This window comes from Ambystoma mexicanum, chromosome 12 (assembly GCF_040938575.1).
Source record: "Ambystoma mexicanum isolate Mex_15411 chromosome 12, UKY_AmexF1_1, whole genome shotgun sequence".
In the NCBI taxonomy this organism is placed as follows: Eukaryota; Metazoa; Chordata; class Amphibia; order Caudata; family Ambystomatidae; genus Ambystoma; species Ambystoma mexicanum.
The window spans coordinates 1,246,091,890-1,246,111,427 of record NC_090936.1 but is presented as its reverse complement, the minus strand read 5'-3'; the positions used below and the strand labels follow the sequence as shown (position 1 = coordinate 1,246,111,427).

At 49.5% G+C, this 19,538-nt stretch overlaps 1 protein-coding gene across 2 annotated transcripts in view; it reads right to left on the bottom strand.

The window, feature by feature from the left end:
* The window catches only part of IGF1 (insulin like growth factor 1), a 385,102-nt gene extending 367,434 nt beyond the window's left edge, over positions 1-17,668 (bottom strand). Inside the window, exon 1 of one of the 2 annotated variants that reach the window (XM_069629927.1) lies at positions 17,282-17,668. In XM_069629927.1, the coding sequence (XP_069486028.1) occupies positions 17,282-17,344 (63 nt within the window). In that variant the 5' untranslated portion in view covers positions 17,345-17,668. Of the gene's footprint in view, positions 1-15,382; positions 16,123-17,281 lie in introns of those variants that run through there. The other variant, XM_069629928.1, reaches the window with a different exon arrangement.
* Positions 17,669-19,538: the final 1,870 nt, after the last annotated feature.

Here is a 19,538-nt window from a genome sequence, read left to right as displayed (position 1 = left end):
GGAAAAAGTTTAAAAAGGACATCCTGGTCTCCAACCCAGGCCTCCCTATCGCTGACACCTACACTAGTGCCAGCTCCAAGGAAACTCTCACTGACTGGAAACTCTCACTCTCTTTTTCGTGCCTTCGCCTGACCTATGGACCCTTCATATGGTCTCTGTGCTCTCTCCTTTCTCCTCCTCTCCCATTAATTGTGGCACCCGTTGGGATGTCCTCTTGGCCCCTTTCCGCTCCTCTAAGGCCATCATTAATGTCTACGCTAATGGGACTGTCTTGGTTCAAGGCCCTCAGGCCAACCTTCACCTCTTTGATAGACGCTTCCCACGCCTCATCAACTTCCTCTCCTCTCCTGCTGTCCCCCCTCCTCTGTCCTCGGCTACCTTGCCTCTACCCTCCCTCCCTGCCCCCTCTCGTGCTCCTTATTCACCTCCTTCTCCAACACCTCCGCAGGGCGTACCTCTGATCTGTACCCCTCCCCGGAAGTTCTTCAAGGATGGCAACCTTCTCCACATTGCCACTCTTAATTCTCGCTCTGCCATCAAGCATTCCTCTGATATCTGTCGCCTTCTTGAGGAACTAGACCTCGACGTCCTCGGTCTCACTGAGACATGGTTCACTGCCAGCTCTGCCACCAGCTTTGACACACTCCTACCTGACGGTTACAAGATCCTCTCCGTGCCCAGGCCCAACCGTGCAGGGGTGGTGTTGCCCTTATCTTCCCTGAGTGTATTCCTGCCACTGTCACTCCTACGCAGACCTACTCCTCTTTTGAATGTCTTGTCTGCCGACTCTCTCTCTCTCCTAGCCATTCCCTTACCGTGGCTACTATCTATCGGCCACCTGGTCAAATTTCCTCCTTCCTCTCTGAGTGGGCTGACCTCTCCTCCTCACTCCTGTCCTCAACCACTCAACTCCTCTTTCTTGGTGACTTCAACATCCACCTCGATGCCTCCTGTCCCCTCACTGGTCTCTTTCGTGACCTCTGCGACTCTCTCGCACTCTCTATTCTCCTGTCTGGGCCTACTCACTCTGCAGGGCACACTCTTGATGCTCTGATCTCCTCTGACCTTCCCCTCTCCGTCCCTCTCTCCACTCCTCTCTCCTGGAGTGATCACTTTTTCCTATCCTCCCACATCACCCTCCCTACCCCACAGGCAAAGCCACCCTCTTCACTACCACCCACCTTCTCGGTCATCTGACCCATGAAGCGCGTGTCAGTTGAGGCTTTTGCTGCTACCTTCTCGCCCCCGCCTCCCCCTTCGGCTGACTCCCACCCTGACACAGCCCTCTCCATGCTCCACTCTGCTATATCTAATACTCTTGATATCCTTGCCCCCGTCATGAGAATCCGCCTGAAGCCCAAAGCCAAATGTAACTCCTGGTATGACTCGGATCTCGTCACCCTAAAACGCAAGTGCAGGGTGGCAGAGAGGAAATGGCGTGCTTCATGTTCATCCTCTGACAAACTGGCCTGCCGCCTGCTCCAAAGGCAATACCGGCTCTCCATTCTCACCAAGAAGAGAGCCCTTATCCAACCCCGCATTTCTGAGGCATCAAACAACTCGGCCGAACTCTTTAAAATCTGCAAGGAGCTGGCCAACCCTGCTGCAGTCTCTACCTCTCCTGTACACTCCCAGGTTCTCTGCACTGCACTGGCCTCTCACTTCATCTCAAAAACTCAGGACATCCTGTCCTCGCTCTCCTCCTTTCACCTCCCTCCCTCTCTTCCCGGCTCTTCCTCTGGCCCTTCTGCAGCCACCCCTCCTCCCTCCTTCTCTGCCTTTCCACTTTTTTCTGCTGACGAGGTTTCCAGACAAGTCTGATCTATGAAAGTCTCGACTAAACAGGTTCACCCCTGTTCTTCCAAAACCATCAAGGACCACATCGACTCCCTGGCTCCTGCCCTGGCTGATTTTTGCAACCACTCCTTCATCTCTGGAGTCTTCCCTTCCCCCCTCAAGCACTCCCTTGTGCACCCCCTCCTCAAGAAACCCTCTTCCGACCCTTCCTGCCCGGCCAACTATCGCCCAATCTCCATTACTCCCTTCCTGGGCAAGCTCCTGGAGAAACTGGCCATCTCCCAGCTTAACCTCCACGCTGAATCTGTTGGTAGTCTTCATGACCATCAATCTGGCTTCAGAGCTGCCAGAAGCACGGAAACTGCTCTCCTGAACATCCGTGAGGACCTGCTCTCGAACCTCGATTCCAACACTCCGTGTGTTCTCATTCTACTCGATCTCTCCTCTGCCTTTGACACTGTCAACCATGCCATCCTGCTCAACCGTCTCCGTGATAACCTGGGTATCACTGGTCAGGCTCTGGCGTGGCTGACCTCTTTCCTTTCCAATCGACCCTCCCAGGTCCAACTGGGGTCCTTCCTCTCTGACATCTTTTTCTCCTCCTGTGGTGTTCCCCAGGGATCTAACCTCTCTCCCTGGCTTTTCAACCAGTATCTGGCACTCCTTGCCCTCCGCATCGCCGCTCTCTGCCCCAACTTCCAGTGCTATGCGGATGATACCCAGCTCATTTTCAGGCTACCCTCGGCCTCCTCCTCTCCTTCCCTCATATCTGACTGTCTGTCTGCTATCCAGGAATGGTGTGCCGCCAATGACCTTTGCCTTAATGCCAGTAAGACTGAGATTCTACTTATCGGCACACCCACTCCCTCCTTCCCTGCAGCTCTCTGGCCGGCCTCCCTTGGCCCCCTTCCTGCTCCTACCTGCAAGGCAAAAAACCTCAGGGTCATTTTCGACTCCACATTCTCCTTCTCTCCTCATATATCAGACGTCTCTAAGAAGTCACACTACCAGCTGCACCTCCTCAGAGGTATTCTTCCCTTCCTCTCCTTCCCCCAGAAGCTCACTGTCTCCCGAGCCCTGGTTCTCTCAAAGCTAGACTACTGTAACAGCCTCTATCTTAATCTGCCTGCCTCCACTCTCCGCCCTCTGCAACTCATCCAGAACAGAACTGCGAGACTTGTCCTTGGCCTCAAGCCCAGGGACCGTATCTCTCCAGGACTGAAATCTCTACACTGGCTCCCAGTGGCTGCGAGGATTAAGTTCAAAACCCTCTGCATTGTCCACAAGGCCTTCTGGGGCCTGGGGCCCAAATACCTTCAACTCTCTCTTCCTAAATATCTTCCTTCCCGAGCCCTTCGCTCATCCGTCTCCAACTCCCTCAGGGTCAGCCGCTTCTTGAAGCAACGAGCTGGGGGTAGATCTCTCTCTGCAGCAGGGGCCTCCCTCTGGAACAGCCTTCCTGCCTCCCTGAAACTTGAGGAGAACCACCTCCGGTTCCGGAAGCACCTCAAAACCTTCCTCTTTGCTTCTGCTTTCTCTCTCCCTCTCCCCTGCTGAACAGCTTTAATTCTTCACTGAATCTGCTCTGAATCTGCAACTGGGCCACTCTCAGTGACCTTGGTCCAGGGCCCAGCCACTCTCCACTTGCATTGCCTCCCTGGCACCCCCCTGCACTGCGGGACTGTCACTGTATCCTTACAGCCCCCCCTTCCCAGCACTTGTTCTGCATCTACCTTGCACTTGCCACCAGCTGGCCTTATTTATTATTTTTTACGCTACTTACCTTGTACTGCACTTCCCCCCCTCCCCTTCCCCTTGCACTTTTCCCTTCCCCCCACCCCTGCACTTGCGCGATCTGAATGACACCTGGCCTAGTAGGATCGTTGTCTGTCTTCCCCTTGTCCCCCCCCCCCCGCCTCGTCGCGCCTTGAAACACTTGTGTATAGGCGCGTTACAAATGCCATATTATATCATGGGAATGGGTGCGGGAGCTAACAACGGGCCGATTACGACCACCCCATTGTTAGCTCAAATGAGTCCCCTCGCGGGACCCGGTAAGGACGTCCACATCGGGTCCCGCGAGGGAATCTCGTAATGAGGCGGAATGGGTTTAACGGGTCCGCCACCATTAGCGGCACCCGTTAACCCATTCCACCAGTGTCATAATCAGGCCCTATGTGTTTGATAGAGTCCCCAACCCATGTTACAAATTCCACCACCACTGCCTGGGAAAAAAACTTTTGTGGCTCTTTGGGCATTGAGCCAAAAGTTTCTGAGTTTGCTCCCTAGGTGGCTGTTTCATCTAATGAGGTTGTTCAGGATGCCTTGGTTTTGCCTGAACCCCTTAGGTTGGACTCGCCGCCTAACCTTCCCTTTGAACAATCTTTGATGGCTGAAACCTCTTCTTCTTTCTCATCAAACTCGGATCAAGTGCGAACGTGTAGAGTATTCGCCCTACAAAGGGCCCTGACCAACTAAGTGGGCGGTTTACAGACAGATATGTTGACAGAAATAGATCAAGTACTTTGTGTTTTAGTAGCCCTATATGAGGGTCTCACATTGGAAACTCAATCGCACTCTATCATGGTTGACTCAATCGCACTCTATCATGCTTGACTCAATCGCACTCTATCATGCTTGAATCTATTTTATTTAAATTTGAAAATCTGAATGAGCAAACGAATTTTAAAACTTTTTAATTCCAGCAGAGGGACCATTTGTTAAATCCTGGTGTTGTGTGTCAATATTTGCCTGAAAAACCTGTAGCTGCTCTGCGGGAGTGTGCTAATGATATGGGGCGGCCGGGGGGCCAAGTGGGGAATTCCTCAGTGCATAAGGTTGGACCTAACACTACATCTTCCACTTGCCTCATGGATCCCCGCCAAGAGGTAATTGAGCGGGTACATTCAGGGTGGATGACACAGAATGACACAATGATGCCAATGGAAGTCCTTCCGGAGCGTCCCATCTTGCAGGCCTCGGATCCTGTGAGAGTAAACCTGGGCTTGCACGGGGAGACTGAGATGGCTCCCGCTCCTGAGGGTCATCCAGATACTAATGGCCGTCTTTAAGTTGGGTGGCAAACGCACCAGAAAAACAATGTGCCAATGAATAGGCTGAATAAGCAAACCATCAAGAAACAGTCCATAGCCAAAGGAAACCCAAAGTGTGCGTTATTGCTACAGAGGTGGAGGCAGAGAATGTTGGAAGCAGGGGGTCATTGAGCGATAGGGAGAAGGACTGCATCGTGCTGCCAACCAGCACTAGTAACTCTGCCGTAGAGGTGGTAGAGGGTACCTCCTGCACACTGTCCTCCGGATCGGGATCCGGTTGCCATGTCTAGTGGGGTGCGAACTTTAGGCTCTTTGGTGGTTAAGGGTTCACAGACCCCCGTGACTTCTGCTGCGCGGGGTTTAGATCATCCTAAACCGCCTACAAGTGAGGTCCTGATCACTAAGGTGATTCTGGCCCCTACCCATGTAATGATGCCTTTGCTGTTCCCATTCAGAGTCAAAACCCTTTTGCTTCCCGTTTAGAGAAGGTATCACATGGTAAGAATTTCGTCTTTCGACCCCTTGTTGTGGCAGATAACCATGTCTTTCGACCCCTTGTTGTGGCAGATAACCGTCCAACCACCTCTTGCAATGAGCCAAACTGGCCAAACAGCTAAGGAAATGAGCCCCTTTGGAAACCTCATTTTGTGATATGTAGTGTTCTGAAGGGTTCTAAGGCTTGAGATATTGTATATGACAAAGAAGCACATTATCCGCAGAGCCTGGTAAGAACTTGGCACCAAGGGTCACAAAAACGTGTGGGGTCTTCGGGGGACCTGCCTCTAGGCGATGAACTCAAAGTGGGCTTAGAGCGTGCGCTACAGGAAAACAAACATATAACTCTGAATCACATTAATATTCTTTGATTAATGCACACGGTGCCCAGTTCTGAATGAACTCCATACCATCCGTCTGTTCGGGATAGACCATACACCCTATATCGATAGGGTACTTGTCAGAGCGGATCTAGGGATGGTGGCCATTTCATCTTCCTTTTGAGAGAAACAGTGGTAAACCCGGCATTAGACGAAGGCCCTGAGCATTGGGTGCAGACTGCGGGAGGGGCAGGAAGAGGGAGACCCAATCTAGAGGTTGTCATGGCGGCGGGCACTCTGAATAGGGAATGAGTAGGTCCGGCTTCACACTCGTCCTGACATTCATATTGCTCCAGACATGGACACGAATTCTATACCTTTCTTGTCATGGAATACGTGGGGCAACCTTCACCTTTTTACCAACCCAGTGGTAGGTGCCTGGTTAAGAGAACTTCCCGTTATTGATGGTTACGACTGTAATTTTGAGTCAGAAAAAAAGGCCTCCAGGTGGGCCGTCCATTTGGAGGGCTGCTGACCTTCGATAAATCTGGCCAGGTATTTAACATCATAGAGAGCATAAAGCACACATTTGGTTTTATAGCCACTCATGTCCGGTTATTAAGGGGGACAATCTGTGACCTCTTGGTTGTGGGAATTTAAATATCTTTACCCACCTTATAATGAGCACAATCAATGAGGGGTTTCACAAATGGGTATGTGGTCTGATGCTCTTATCTGGCGATCTGAATGCCGCCTGTTCTGAAGTAGATAGCTCCAGAACTACCATCACCGGTCTTAAAGGGAAGGAGTCCTTTGGTGATGTATGGGTTAAGGCACTTGTAGGGGTCAGGCTGGTGATGTTCAATGGGGCTGCACCCGGGACGTTCCGGGACACTTTGCATGGTTTACTGCTTCTCTTACGCCAACACTGGATTAAATATTTACGAGCCCAAAAAAATTTGTGAAAACTCATGACTGTTCTTCCAACCGAATTCAGTGATCCTTGTGTGTTGAATGTGGAGTTTGAGTTGGATGGGAGTAATGAAGGAGAGTTCACTCAGATGGACACAGGTATCAATTTAAACGCTTCCAGGACCAGGATCGGCTGGAACCCTACTAGTGTTCACTGTGTTAATTTGAGTTTTCCAGGATTTTTACAAACTATTTCTGCTGGAGAAAGGAATGATCGCTTCTCGATTGAGAACTTTGAAAGCTCGATTGGGGACTAAATAGATACCTGTTTGTTCATGCCAGGAAAACCTGCGAGAGTGGCGTTGTGTAATCACACTCACCTCTATGTTGTAGAGCAGTGGTCTTCAAACTTTTTGCGCCTGGCCCCCCCCCTGAGCAAAATTTGGCCAGGCCGCCCCCCAAAAAATGCCAAATGGACAGTGTGTACAAATGGCTATTAACTATTGTGTGCCATCACCGCACCCTGCTGCCAGTGTATAGTCCCTGGGCTCCCCCACCTGCTCCCATCACAGTCGCTGGGCTCCCTCATCCCACTCCTACCCAGTCAGTGGGCTCTCCCCACCCCATCCCTGATGCTGGGCTCTCCCCACCCTACTCCCACCACTATCCCAGTGCTCCCACCAATCCTGCTCCCACCACACTCTCTGGGCTCCCCCACCCGTTCCCAACTCAGTCGGAGGGCCAGTGGGAGCTGGTGAACTGGAGGGGCATAAATATTTCCCACAAAAATGCCATAGCGACCGAGCGCAGGGACCAACCGCAAACCAATCAATGAGGATTCGTGGGGGGTTTTCTGCCCGTGCATTTTATAAAAATAATTTGTTAAAATGTTGCATTTTAGAGCATACTTTAACAAACAAATGGGTAAAAAGCCAAACAGTTTGCAATTGGCGCTGGTATTTTTACTGGACATATATGATAGATATCCAGTAAAAACAATACCATCCCTGTGCCCTGGGACCCACAGGAGAGCTGATTTTGGCAGGTGGGTAGGGGGATTGTGCAACAAAGGAATTTTTTTTAATGCCTTTGTTGTAAAACCCTCCTCTCCCCCTCTACCCCTCACTCGCCTAATCAGCTCAATGGACCAATACAAACACACACACATTCACACAGCAATCACTCTATCATTAATACGAGCACCCATCACCATACACACACTCATAACACAAGCATACACGCATTCATACACCTATTTAAAAAAAATGAACATAAACGTACCTCCTGCAGGGGCCTGCACATGGGTGCTGAAATGCCCTGCTCCAGGCTGCTCTGTCCGTAGGTGCGAGGAGGCGCAGGAGCTCCACCTCGCACATTCAGACATGCAGTGCCCGAGCCAGCATTTCCAATGCGCTATGCAAGGCAGGCGAAGCAAAACGCCCCCAGCGTTGCATGACTCAGTGAGCATGTGCTGCTGGGGAACTGAACTGTCAAAGCCCTTTGACAGTTTGGCCAGCCCAGGAGTACTCCCTAAGCAGGAAAAAGCAGCTGAGGGAGTACTCAGTGTTTCACTGGGATGGCTCCTCGGTTCCTCCACAGTGGGTGAGAGGGCCACTGGGTGGTGCCACTTTTTCATTGGTGCCTGAGACAGTTTTAGGGTCCAGTCTGACCATGTGAGCCGCCCCAGCCCATTACCTCTTCCTGGGATGCGCCCCACAGTTTGAAGACTTCTGATGTAGAGGTAGTTATCAGAAAATGACATCTGCAAGCATGTATAAGCATCATTAAAAGAACTCGTCTATTATCGGTGAAAGCAAGAGAGGTGTCTGCCAGCCAAGTCAGCCGATCCTATAAGAACTGGCTGACAATTTATCGTGCCATCAGATGCCAACAGGCAGCAGAAACAATACTACAAGTACTTGCTAATAAGATCCCCCAAGCATTACCCGGGACCCTCCTATTGGGACGGGAGACCAGTACTATACATGAAGAACTGAGGGTAACTCGCGGGGCAATAATAATCTGCCTCTGACCAATTTAAACTGGAAGTTGCTGGGTTTTCGTGATGGGATTGGGGAAGTTATTAATCGAATCAGTGCCTCTAGGGCACCGGGGCCAAATCCATTATTTAACCTCCTATTTAAGGGAGATCCGCTCATGTGGGCTAATATTCTGTCTGTGCTCATTGAACAAATTGCGTATACTCGTATTTTCCCCACTACATCAGACCCCAAAAACTACTGACCGATTGCAATCCTGGATGCCGACAGCAAGTTCTTTGTGGCGTGGCTGTTGGAGCATCTGGAGGATTGGCAATTATCGGTCGGTAGAATATCCAAATGGCAGGTGGGCTTTCATAAATCCATGGCCACGTCACTGAACGGTTTTGCACTGAATTGTACAATGAGTCAGGCATGCCAAATATGATTCAATCTTTTTGGCAAGTATTGATCTGTCGGCAGCCTTTGATGCTGTTGACAGATTCTTCTCTGGACCAAACTTCAAATATGGGGGATTCTGAAAGGATCGTTATGGCTCATTTCCAACTTGCATGAAGGATCCAACGTGCGTATCCGTTTGAATCATCAGGGCTCCTGTCCCGATATATATATACCCTGCAAGGGGTGAGGCAGGGTTGCGTGTTGGCACCCTGCCTCTTCTATTTGTGCATGTCTGACATGGGAGAGTGTTTGTTGCTGTCAGCATTTGCAAGCCCCAAGATTGGAAACCTTAAAGTGAGGATGGGGAGGATAGCTCAGGGGCAACGTGCGCACCTTGGAAGATGACATAGAGAACAACAGATTTGATCCCTGGGTCCACGCTTATAAACCTCTGGGTATTAGGCGCGTTATAAATAACCTATCATATCATATTATGAGACTTGCATATGCCACCGACTTCCTCTTTTTTGATTGCACACAGAGGGGACTGCAGAGTTTGCATAATGCCTTTTACCGGTTTTGCAAGGGTTCATAGTCTGAAAGTTAACCCATCAAAGGCTAAAGTTATTCACGGCACCATGCGGAAACGTGACCCTGGCTGTAGTTGGAGCCTGCACTCGGAATCAATTGAGTTGGTCAACCATTTCACCTATCTGGGTTTCCTCATACAGAAGAAAACTCAAAAGCAGCTCACTAGAGAACGGCTTAAAATACGTTGGAGAGCATTATTAAATAATTTGTGTGGAATTGACTCGATATACTGTACATACACATTGAATCCTGTGTTGAGGTTTTTTGAAGGGAAGATTGACCCCAAACTCATCTATGGGATCGAGTTGACGAACTTCTGGATCCTACATTAATTGCCTGTCCTGGAGGGATTGGTGTGGAGGAAGGTCCTTCGGGTTTCTGTAAGAGCTAGAGCATGTTCTAGGTATCTCTATTTGTACAGAAAACGTGTCTGCCCCATTAAGAACTCCCTGTTTCTTCATTTGAATATTATTCTGGAATCGCGGCGGGACATTTATATTAAATGCTTTTTATCCTTCTGTTTATCGCAGCTGTCGATGGTGGGGTCCTCGGTGGTGGACCTTGGTAGTAATCCATGTGGAGTAAAGACGTTGCTCTATCTACATGCCTGGTCTAACACTGTTGATATCATGCACTCGTATCGCTCACTGAGTCACTTAAAGTAGGACCATAAAAAACAGGAATTCTAGCACTGCACCTGTTCATTTATCCAGATAGGGCAGTTAGAAGAGGCTTCCGGCACTCCCGCTGGAACTTAATTTTAACTAAAGAGGTAATGATCAGATACGGGCTCTTGGCCCTGGATCAAGTTGACTGTCGCTTTTGTACTGGGGAAAAGCATAAGGAGACATTGAGGCACAGTCTAACAGCATGTGTTACGATTCAGGGGAAAAGGTGGAACTGTTTGAAAAAATATGGTGATTTGTTCTCCGCAGGCGATGGTGAAACTATGTGGCAATACTGCCTGTCAGGTAGGTCCACGGCAATAGTATTGGCTGTGACGGGATTCTTGGACTCTTTAAAGCTGGAAGAGTCTCAGTCCTACTGCGATGGATCTTATGTTGCACTGGTATGCAGTAATAAAATCGTGGCACACATGCTGCCTCTACAAAAAAACACGCCACAAATGCTGTGGTTTGACCTGGTAAAGGTGTACTCCATTATACCATTTACGGGAGCGGGGTGTGGTATAATGGGTCTGGGATTGTGGGGGTATTCCCCCATCCTTTAAATGGATTGCAGCGGCAAAACCACAACCTTTTTGCCGCATTTTCTGTGTAGACGGACATTTTTGCTGCGATTTTAACACATGGAACCGTTGCACTTTAATCATGAATGGACTTTTATGGTATGAAATATATGTTATCAATGAACTAATATGATTGAACTTTTAAAATGATTGTTATAATAAGTTTTACATGTTTTAGCTATGTGAATGAATTTTATGTCTATGTAATTTTGTATTTAATTTGTACTTATAAAAATGAATTTTGTTAAAGGTTATTGTTTTAACCAAATAAAATAATAATAATAATCATAATAATAAATGCATTATTAATGTCACATCTGGAACGTTACATTGGTGTCTTAGAGACGTTGTAATGAGTAAGCGAGACTACATGAAATCATGTGTCATTTGCATACTTGCTGACAAAGCTAAATTTTGGATCAGCAGATCTCCCAACAATGTCTTGACACTAACATATCTGGGGTTCAAGAACAGGATTCACACAATATTAAGTGGATATAGTGAGAGCAACATTTGGTGGACCTGGCTAGTGAATCGATTGCTGAATTATGTATGTTCATATGTACATTTCCTTGGGAACCATCTTGTTTGGTCATACATAAGAATTCAATTCAACAGGTATTTTGAGGGGGCAAGAATGTGTTGACTTTGTGATGACAAGACCATTGAGACAGCTATACATCTTGTGTTCGATTTCACCACATTGGAAGCTGTAGGGAGAACGCATTTACTGGCCTGGGGTGGGCTGGGACAGCCCATAGGGCAATGGACCCATAGACGAACCAAAAACACAAAATTCTGGTGTGGGCCATTGTGTTTGGTGAAAGTGGGCACATCATTGGGCCAACGTGGGCCAGTTTGACGAGTTACTTCACCATGCGGCCAATAGTTTTGACCAGTGTTGCTGAATAAACATTCTTTAAAATGCATAATTTGCCCCACATGTTCATAAACCCCCTTCCTACCCCTTGGTTACTATTCAAACAGTGTCGCAAAAGGAATTAATAACCATTTACAACTGTGGGCCACTTTTCGTTGGTGCCCGAGACACTTTTATGACCCAGTCCACCCCTGGCATGGGGTAATCATGAGCGGGCTGAATACAATGATATTGGGGATGAGATGGGATGTCTGGGAATGATGGAGCTTGTATTTTCTATTCGACAAAACTATGAACAGTTATTGAAGAAATCATAAGGATGATTAATTTGTTTTAATTGATTTTAAAGATGCATACGAATGCATCGAGACCTGTGAACAGTATTAAAAGTTGAACTGTATAATCTTCTATATATAAATATATATAACGGTAAATGTGTGGATATGTGTGTGTGTCTGTTCGAAATGTTCAGCATACTTCCCAACATGCTACAAACCTGAAATTTGGTATGTGGGTAGGTCCCATGTTGTAGACAATGTAAAAAGTATAAAATATACAATGTTCTAAGTTTGATTTGTACTTTTTTTTTTAAAGCAGTCTGCGATGCTTGGATATGTGTGTGTCTGACTGTTCGAAAGGTTCAGCACACTCCCCAAAATTCTACAACCCTGAAATGCGGCGTGTGTGTAGGATTCATGGTGTAAAAAGTATCAAATATCAATATGTTTTTGTCTATTTTTTTTGTAGGATTTACTGTGAGAAGCACAGGTACAACTGCTAGCACTAAATAAAATACAGACTAAAAGAAATGTCTCTCTGGCGGGAGCCTGGGAGTATTGCTGGATTTGAACCGTGTCCAGTGTGGACGATCATGCAGTAGGATTGGCTGCCTTGGGTAGTTTGGCTATCCAGCATCTTGAAGATCAATCCCTTGGCACTTTACCTACTACACTCTGCAAGTGGTCGGTTTCTGAATGCGACCCTTGGGGGTGCACACTGACCCCATCCAAGTCTCACATTCATTTACATTTCTTCCGTCCACTATCCAGTACTTCTGGGAAAGATGACCCCTTACCCCGCCATGAGTGCCGTGATGTCTGATACTCAGGCGAAGCTGATTGTATCAAACTTGCTGCTGTCAGCTTTATCCCACAGTTAGAGAAAGTACTAGAAAGAAAGGTTTTAAATCTGGAAATGGAACACAGATTATGGGTTTGCTTTCAGTGTAATACGTAGCCTTTGCTATTTAGTACTGTATAAATGATGAGCAGTATGTTCGGGGTACCCTGCCCCCCTTGACCATTTATATGATACATTTGACCGTGTCCCACCTTTGCTCTCCTGAGTGTAGGTTTTATGGTATTCTGGAAGTCACCGAAGATGTGTGGACGTTTCGACACCTTCCATGGGCACGGGGCGTCTAGGGGTCCTACCCAGGCAGAATGTCAGCCAGATATGGGCAGTCAATATTCTTCACTTGTTTTTTGTGTGTCCAGGAATTAGCGGGATTGGCTGTCAGGTACTGCCCATCTTTACCACACTTCACTGCACACACCTGAGCATCTGTGTTCTTGATACATTCAATGCATGCACGCAGAGCTCAGTCCAGTGTTCACCGTTGGAGCTGAAGGTCTTCGCACCTACGTGTGTCGGCCATGTTCCAAGGAGTGCTGCATCAGGGCACGGAGGTCTGGTTGGGGGTGATGTGAATGGATCAGAACAGACCTCAAGGGACGAACCTGGCACTGTGCTACACATGCCCCTCCAAAGTGTTAAAGTATTTGCATTGGGTGCGAGCAGTAGAGCCTATTTGCACTTGCAAGCAGGCAGTGGCAGAAAATGAGATCACAAACTTTCCAAATATTAACAATTACTGTTAGGACTTGACAGGAAAAATATTGATCTGCATTGGCCATCTCCACTACCCACCTCCCCCTCCACAATACACTCAGTGCAGAGGGGTGGGGCAGCTTCATGCCTCTTTTGTTTTCAATTTCTGATAAGGTCACGACACCGAGTCTAAGTCCAGTGACAACATTTGGGATTTGACAGTGAATTTCAGACCCAGACACCAACTGCAACATTCAACCCTGTGGGCACATGGACTCACAGCGACCTCGGACCCCTAAAAAGAGAGGCGTTCCATCAAAATAAACTCCTGGTGAAGGAGCCACCACGTCAGAATCATGATCTTTCACACAAATGAAAGTCCACCCTCTTTTCAGAAGACGTGGGTCCAGTTTACAATCTGGCTTATTTTGGCCTCCTGCTTGCGGCTGAGATCCCGGGAGAACGCAAGAAGCTACTTTCATTGGCTGGCTCCCATCGATGCACCCATGGGTATGGGTCATGGACTCGATTTCCAGCTCAGGTCATGATGGCCTCGGTCCTTTCTGCAGACTAGTCTCACCATGCACCTATACCTGCAGTAGGAGCTCCTTGCACCCCACAAGCAGTCTGTAGCATGCACTCCTTGCGCCCCACATGCAGTCTGTGGCATGTCCTCCTTGTGCCCCACATGCAGTCTGTGGCATGCACTCCTTGCACCCACATGCAGTTTGTGGCATGCACTCCTTGCACCCCACATGCAGTCTGTGGCATGCACTCCTTGCACCCCACATGGAGTCCGTGGCATGCACTCCTTGCGCCCCACATGCAATCTGTGGCAACTCCTTGTGCCCCACATGCAGTCTGTGGCATGCACTCCTTGCACCCACATGTAGTCTGTGGCATGCACTCCTTGTGCCACACATGCAGTCTGTGGCATGCACTCCTTGCGCCCCACATGGAGTCCGTGGCATGCACTCCTTGCGCCCGACATGCAATCTGTGGCATGCACTCCTTGCACCCCACATGCAGTCTGTGGCATGTCCTCCTTGTGCCCCACATGCAGTCTGTGGCATGCACTCCTTGCACCCACATGCAGTTTGTGGCATGCACTACTTGCACCCCACATGCAGTCTGTGGCATGCACTCCTTGCATCCACATGCAGTCTGTGGCATGCACTCCTTGCGCCCCACATGCAATCTGTGGCATGCACTGCTTGCGCCCCACATGCAATCTGTGGCATGCACGCCCCCCAAAGCAGGACGCGGCTGCAGCTGAAACTCTGTATATTCAACAGTGTTGTAGATCGCGCCAAGCCGCCGCGAGATGTAAGAAACACCAACCCTTCCTCTTTAAGCATTTCGTCTTTTTTTTACACTTTTCTGCTGGCTCACGCTTTTATTCTAAATGTCAGCGCTCCGGCAGAGCGACGCGATAGGGTGTCTGCCTTCCTTCCTGCCTCGGGAGCCAAACAGGCTTTTTTCCGAGCCGAATCCTGAATGTCACGGACTCTGCAGGCGCTCGAGAAAGAACCCTCTGGAACGTTTCTTTCATAAGCTCTTCACCTCTAGGGATCTCTGCTTTGAAAGACGAATCTTGACTTCCTCCGTGTTGAATTTAAGTGCAACATTGTTTCAGTTGTGTGAAGCGTTTCCTTCCTTAAGCTTGGAGGGTCCAGACAATGCTTAGAGCCACCCACCCTGCACCACAGAGAGCAACCACCAACCTCTTGACACCACACAAGTAGCAACGCTGCAACTTGCTGCTGATTGTGATCCTTCGAGGGGCCAAAGTTTGCATGGTCACATGAAAGCGCTGCATAACCCCCCCAAGCTGCATGGCCCTCGAGGGAGAACTTTAATGGAAGAGTACTTACTGCACGGAGGGGCTCAGCCAATTTTGCTGCAGTCCTTCACGGCCAGATCCGGGGTGTACACTGCATGCTGCATCGGATAAAGTCCATCTGCCAACTGACAGCTGTACCCACTGCCCCTGGAGGAGGAGTCTGCCCAGCAGTGCTGGAGCGTGGGCACCTTTTGCTGGCACCATGTTGGCATACACGTAGTGTCCATAGTCAGGACACCAAGGCCGGAGTATTCTTGAGCTTGCCCTCTTGGCGCGGGGACAGATAAGACCTGCTGGGAAATTGGAAGCGCGCCACTTTACATCTCGCCTCCGTTCACAGTGATATGAGGTGGTGGAGTCTTCTGGCTTCCAACCCCCTCCATGGGTAAGACGCGGTCTTCTTGTGGGTGAGACTCTGAGGGTGCTTGTGGTTGAAGTCTGGAGGCAGTGGGGCAATCCCTGGCAGGATTTGCCAGAGCGGGCACCTGCTCGTTACCACTGGGCGATGCTTGTGTGCACTGCATCAATGTAACAGAGAGTGGAAGTCAGAGGTTGTCTTAATTGCCACCTCCGGGGTCCTTGAAACACATCACAACATATGAGTAGGCGCCTTAGGAATTCATGTACTACTCCTCATCTTGTCTGAGTGGTGTGCGCGGCTCGCGCTCTGCTGAAGGGCAGCATGACTTTCTTCCCACAGACAATGCCATTGTGGGAGCATTAGTTAAGTTCGTCCTTCTCCGGGTGACTTGCATGTGAAAGACCAATTTCCTCCCAAACTTTCTCCCAGAAGAAGGATGTCCCCCCAACCTTTCTGCCCATTTTTCTGGTCTCAGAAAGAAACGGGATGCCTCCTCAAAGGCTCTGACTAAAGGCTGTGAGCATGCATGAGCCAGAAGGTGCACAGCACTGCTTTCCAATAAAACACAAATCACCATGCAACCGGGAGAGAGGCACTTCTGCTGAGAGTGGAAACTTGTCCGGCTGCCAGCGACAGAGGTGAGTGCCTGCTCTCCCGCCGGCTCCTGTCCCATCAATATTTTACAGCAGAGAGAGAGCACAGCACAGATACAGTAAAGCGAATCCCATGCAGAAAACTGCCTGCTGCAAACAGCTCCCGCTGCGCTCAAGTGCTGGCTCAGCACATGTCGCTGCCCATTTTCCACCAGTTAATGCGCTCTGTTGGATCAGGGAAAAAATTTGAAAACCCTGAGCTGGGACCTGGATTCTCTTCTATGCAAAGGAGATGGGGTGAAATTGCCTGCATGTTGAGGTACACCCCCAGGATCTCCCTGACAAACCCGGTGGCTTTGCAAGGTGAGGCTGTGATCAGAAGCACCTCAGTGCCTCGTTGGCGGAAGCAGTGATCTCCCTGCCCATGACATCAGACAACACTGACCAATCGCCTGGCCACCTCAAGAGCGGGGAAAGCAAACCCTGAGCTCAGCCGGCTGCGGCGAGAGCCTGGGGGCGCTCCTTAAATCCAACTGGTCAGCTAGCGCGGGAGCACAGCCTGCAGCACAGGTGGAGCGACTCAATGTATGGCAAGTGTTTGCTGAACTTGCTCTACTCTGAAGCCTGCATAGGACAGAAGCAGAAGACAACTAGAATATCGAGAGCCCCCAAAATGTACTGCCTCAGACCACCCCCTGCACTTCCAAGCATCTTGCCAGAGAGTAAAAAGTGCAGCACAGCATACACCGTGCAGGGCACCAACTGCTAGACCTTGCACTCATGCACGAGCAAGCATTGCCTGAAACCTCCCTGCAATCTGTCACCCTTGCCTGAGTGCAAACTGCACCTTTTCCCAGGACATAAAAACTGCACAGTCAGCAAAGTGGAACAGCCTCAAGTTAAGTTAGAAAGGCAAGCAGAGCCCGCAGTGTGCACACGCAAGGACTCCACACATCAAATAGAAAGCGCCATTTACCTTCAAGAACTCCCAAAAGCGGCAGTTTAATAATTGCGTTGCGAGGCTGTTGAGCGATTCCATTTCCTCTTAAGTGCAAGTCGTGGAGTGAGTTTGATAGCAGTAAAAAAAAGGAAAAACGCACTCCGGGGAGACGTGAGATGTTGGGGCGATGTCACATTTCAGGGGTGCGGAGGACTGGGTTCCATGGCACGGGCTCCTGCAGTGGCTGGGCGTGTGCAGTGGCAGTGGGACCTCTCGTGCACACTGCACAGACACTGCAGGCAGGAAACAGCTGGGGGAACATTTGCCTGGCGCGCGCCGTTACTGGGAAAGGACGTTTTGGGCAGGGTGACAACTCGCATCACCCACTGCCTGCAGGTCCCGGCTGGAGCCCGGCAGCCTCGCGCTCTCTCTCCCCAGGAATGTGCATTAGTGACGGCGCACAGCTGAGCGCATCGGCAGCGCGTGCAACTGCTGCTCTGGCTGCACTGGCTGAGTGTTGCAAGCTGCAGATTGCAGTGCACTGCCTGCAGTGCGCAAAGCAGGGCAGGGCTGAACCGTCCAGGCTCTGGCGCCAGGCATTTCAAAAAAGGAGCTCCTATCTAAAGAACCTGAAAGACCAGCCACAGGTGGCACAAAAAGAGGCAGAAGTGCCCTGGAGTAAGGCACTTTAAAGGCCCAGGCACTCTAGAAAAGGAGCTCCTATGTATAGAACCTGAAAGACCAGTCACAGGTGGCACAAAAAGAGGCAGAAGTACCCTGGAGTAAGGCACTTTAAAGGCCCATGCACTCTAGAAAAGGAGCTCCTATGTAAAGAACCCGATAGGCCAGTCACAGATGGCACAAAAAGAGGCAGAAGTGCCCTGGAGTAAGGCACTTTAAAGGCCCAGGCACTCTAGAAAAGGAGCTCCTATGTAAATAACCTGACAGGCCAGTCACAGATGGCACAAAAAGAGGCAGAGGCGCCCTGGATTAAGGCACTTTAAAGGCCCAGCACTTCAGAAAAGTAGCTCCTATGTAAAGAACCCGATAGGCCAGTCACAGGTGGTAAACAAAGATGCACAAGTGCCCTGGAGTAAGGCACTTTAAAGGCCCAGGCACTTCAGAAAATAAGCTCCTAAAAAGGCCAGTCAGAGGTGACATAAAAAGAGGCTTAACATTGATTCTTTGAACGCTGCTCAGTGTATTCCTTGCATGATGTGTGGAGATGTAAAGCAGAGCCTCGCTCCCCACCCATCACCCAGACATTATTGGGCCTCATTACGAGTATGGAGGCAGCCATGGTGCTATTAGCACCATGGCTGCCTCGATACCGGGCTCCAATACCGGGTTCCTTCAATGAGGAATAACCGGGTCATTCCGACCTTGGAGGACCTGGTAATTCCTCATGCACAGAACCATTCCCCATTCCCATTTGAGCCCCCATTGGGGCTCAATGGGAATGGGGATGGAGCTAATAACGGGCCCGTTATTAGCTCCTTGGACCCCTCGCGGGTCCCAGAGAGGTCGTCTGGTTTTACCTGGGTTTAGAGCAGGGTTGGGCACTAGTGAACCAGGGCTACGACTGGGCAGGATCATATAGTGTACTGCCATTGGTGGTGTTGGGGGTTAGGGCACTAGTGAACGTGGCCTTCAAGGACCCGAGCACAGCCTTTGATAAGGTCAATGGAGTGAAATGATGGCAGGTGCTCTAGTTCCTGAGGTCTATGTAGGGAATTGTTAATCTTCTGATCATTCTCCACCAAGACACCCCAGCCTGTGCCAGAAGTGGAAAGTATGGCCATTATTTCTAGTTGAGGCCGGAGTGCGCCGGGGCTCGGTCCTGGCACCTCTGGTGTTTAATTGATATATGAAAGGCCTCTATGAAACTTTAGTAGATTCGAGTGCTGATGTTCAGAGATTGGGGAATAGGACTTATGCAGACAATAACGTCACTGATTGCTTGTACCCTGCGAGCACTGCAGAAGCTAATTACGGATTCCCAATTATCAATGAACGGCCTAGACCTGCTTGTGAATGGGCTCAAATCTGCTCCTATGGTATGCAATAGATGATCTGTACCATACCATAGGAGAAGAGTTCAGCATTGATGGAAGGGTAGGTGTCCGTCTTCATCTATAGCCTACCATAGGAGCAGATTTCAGCATTGATGGAAAGGTAGGTGTCTGTGTCATCTATATCATACCATAGGAGCAGATTTCAGCATTGATGGAAAGGTAGGTGTCTGTTTCATCTATACCATACCATAGGAGCAGATTTCAGCATTGATGGAAAG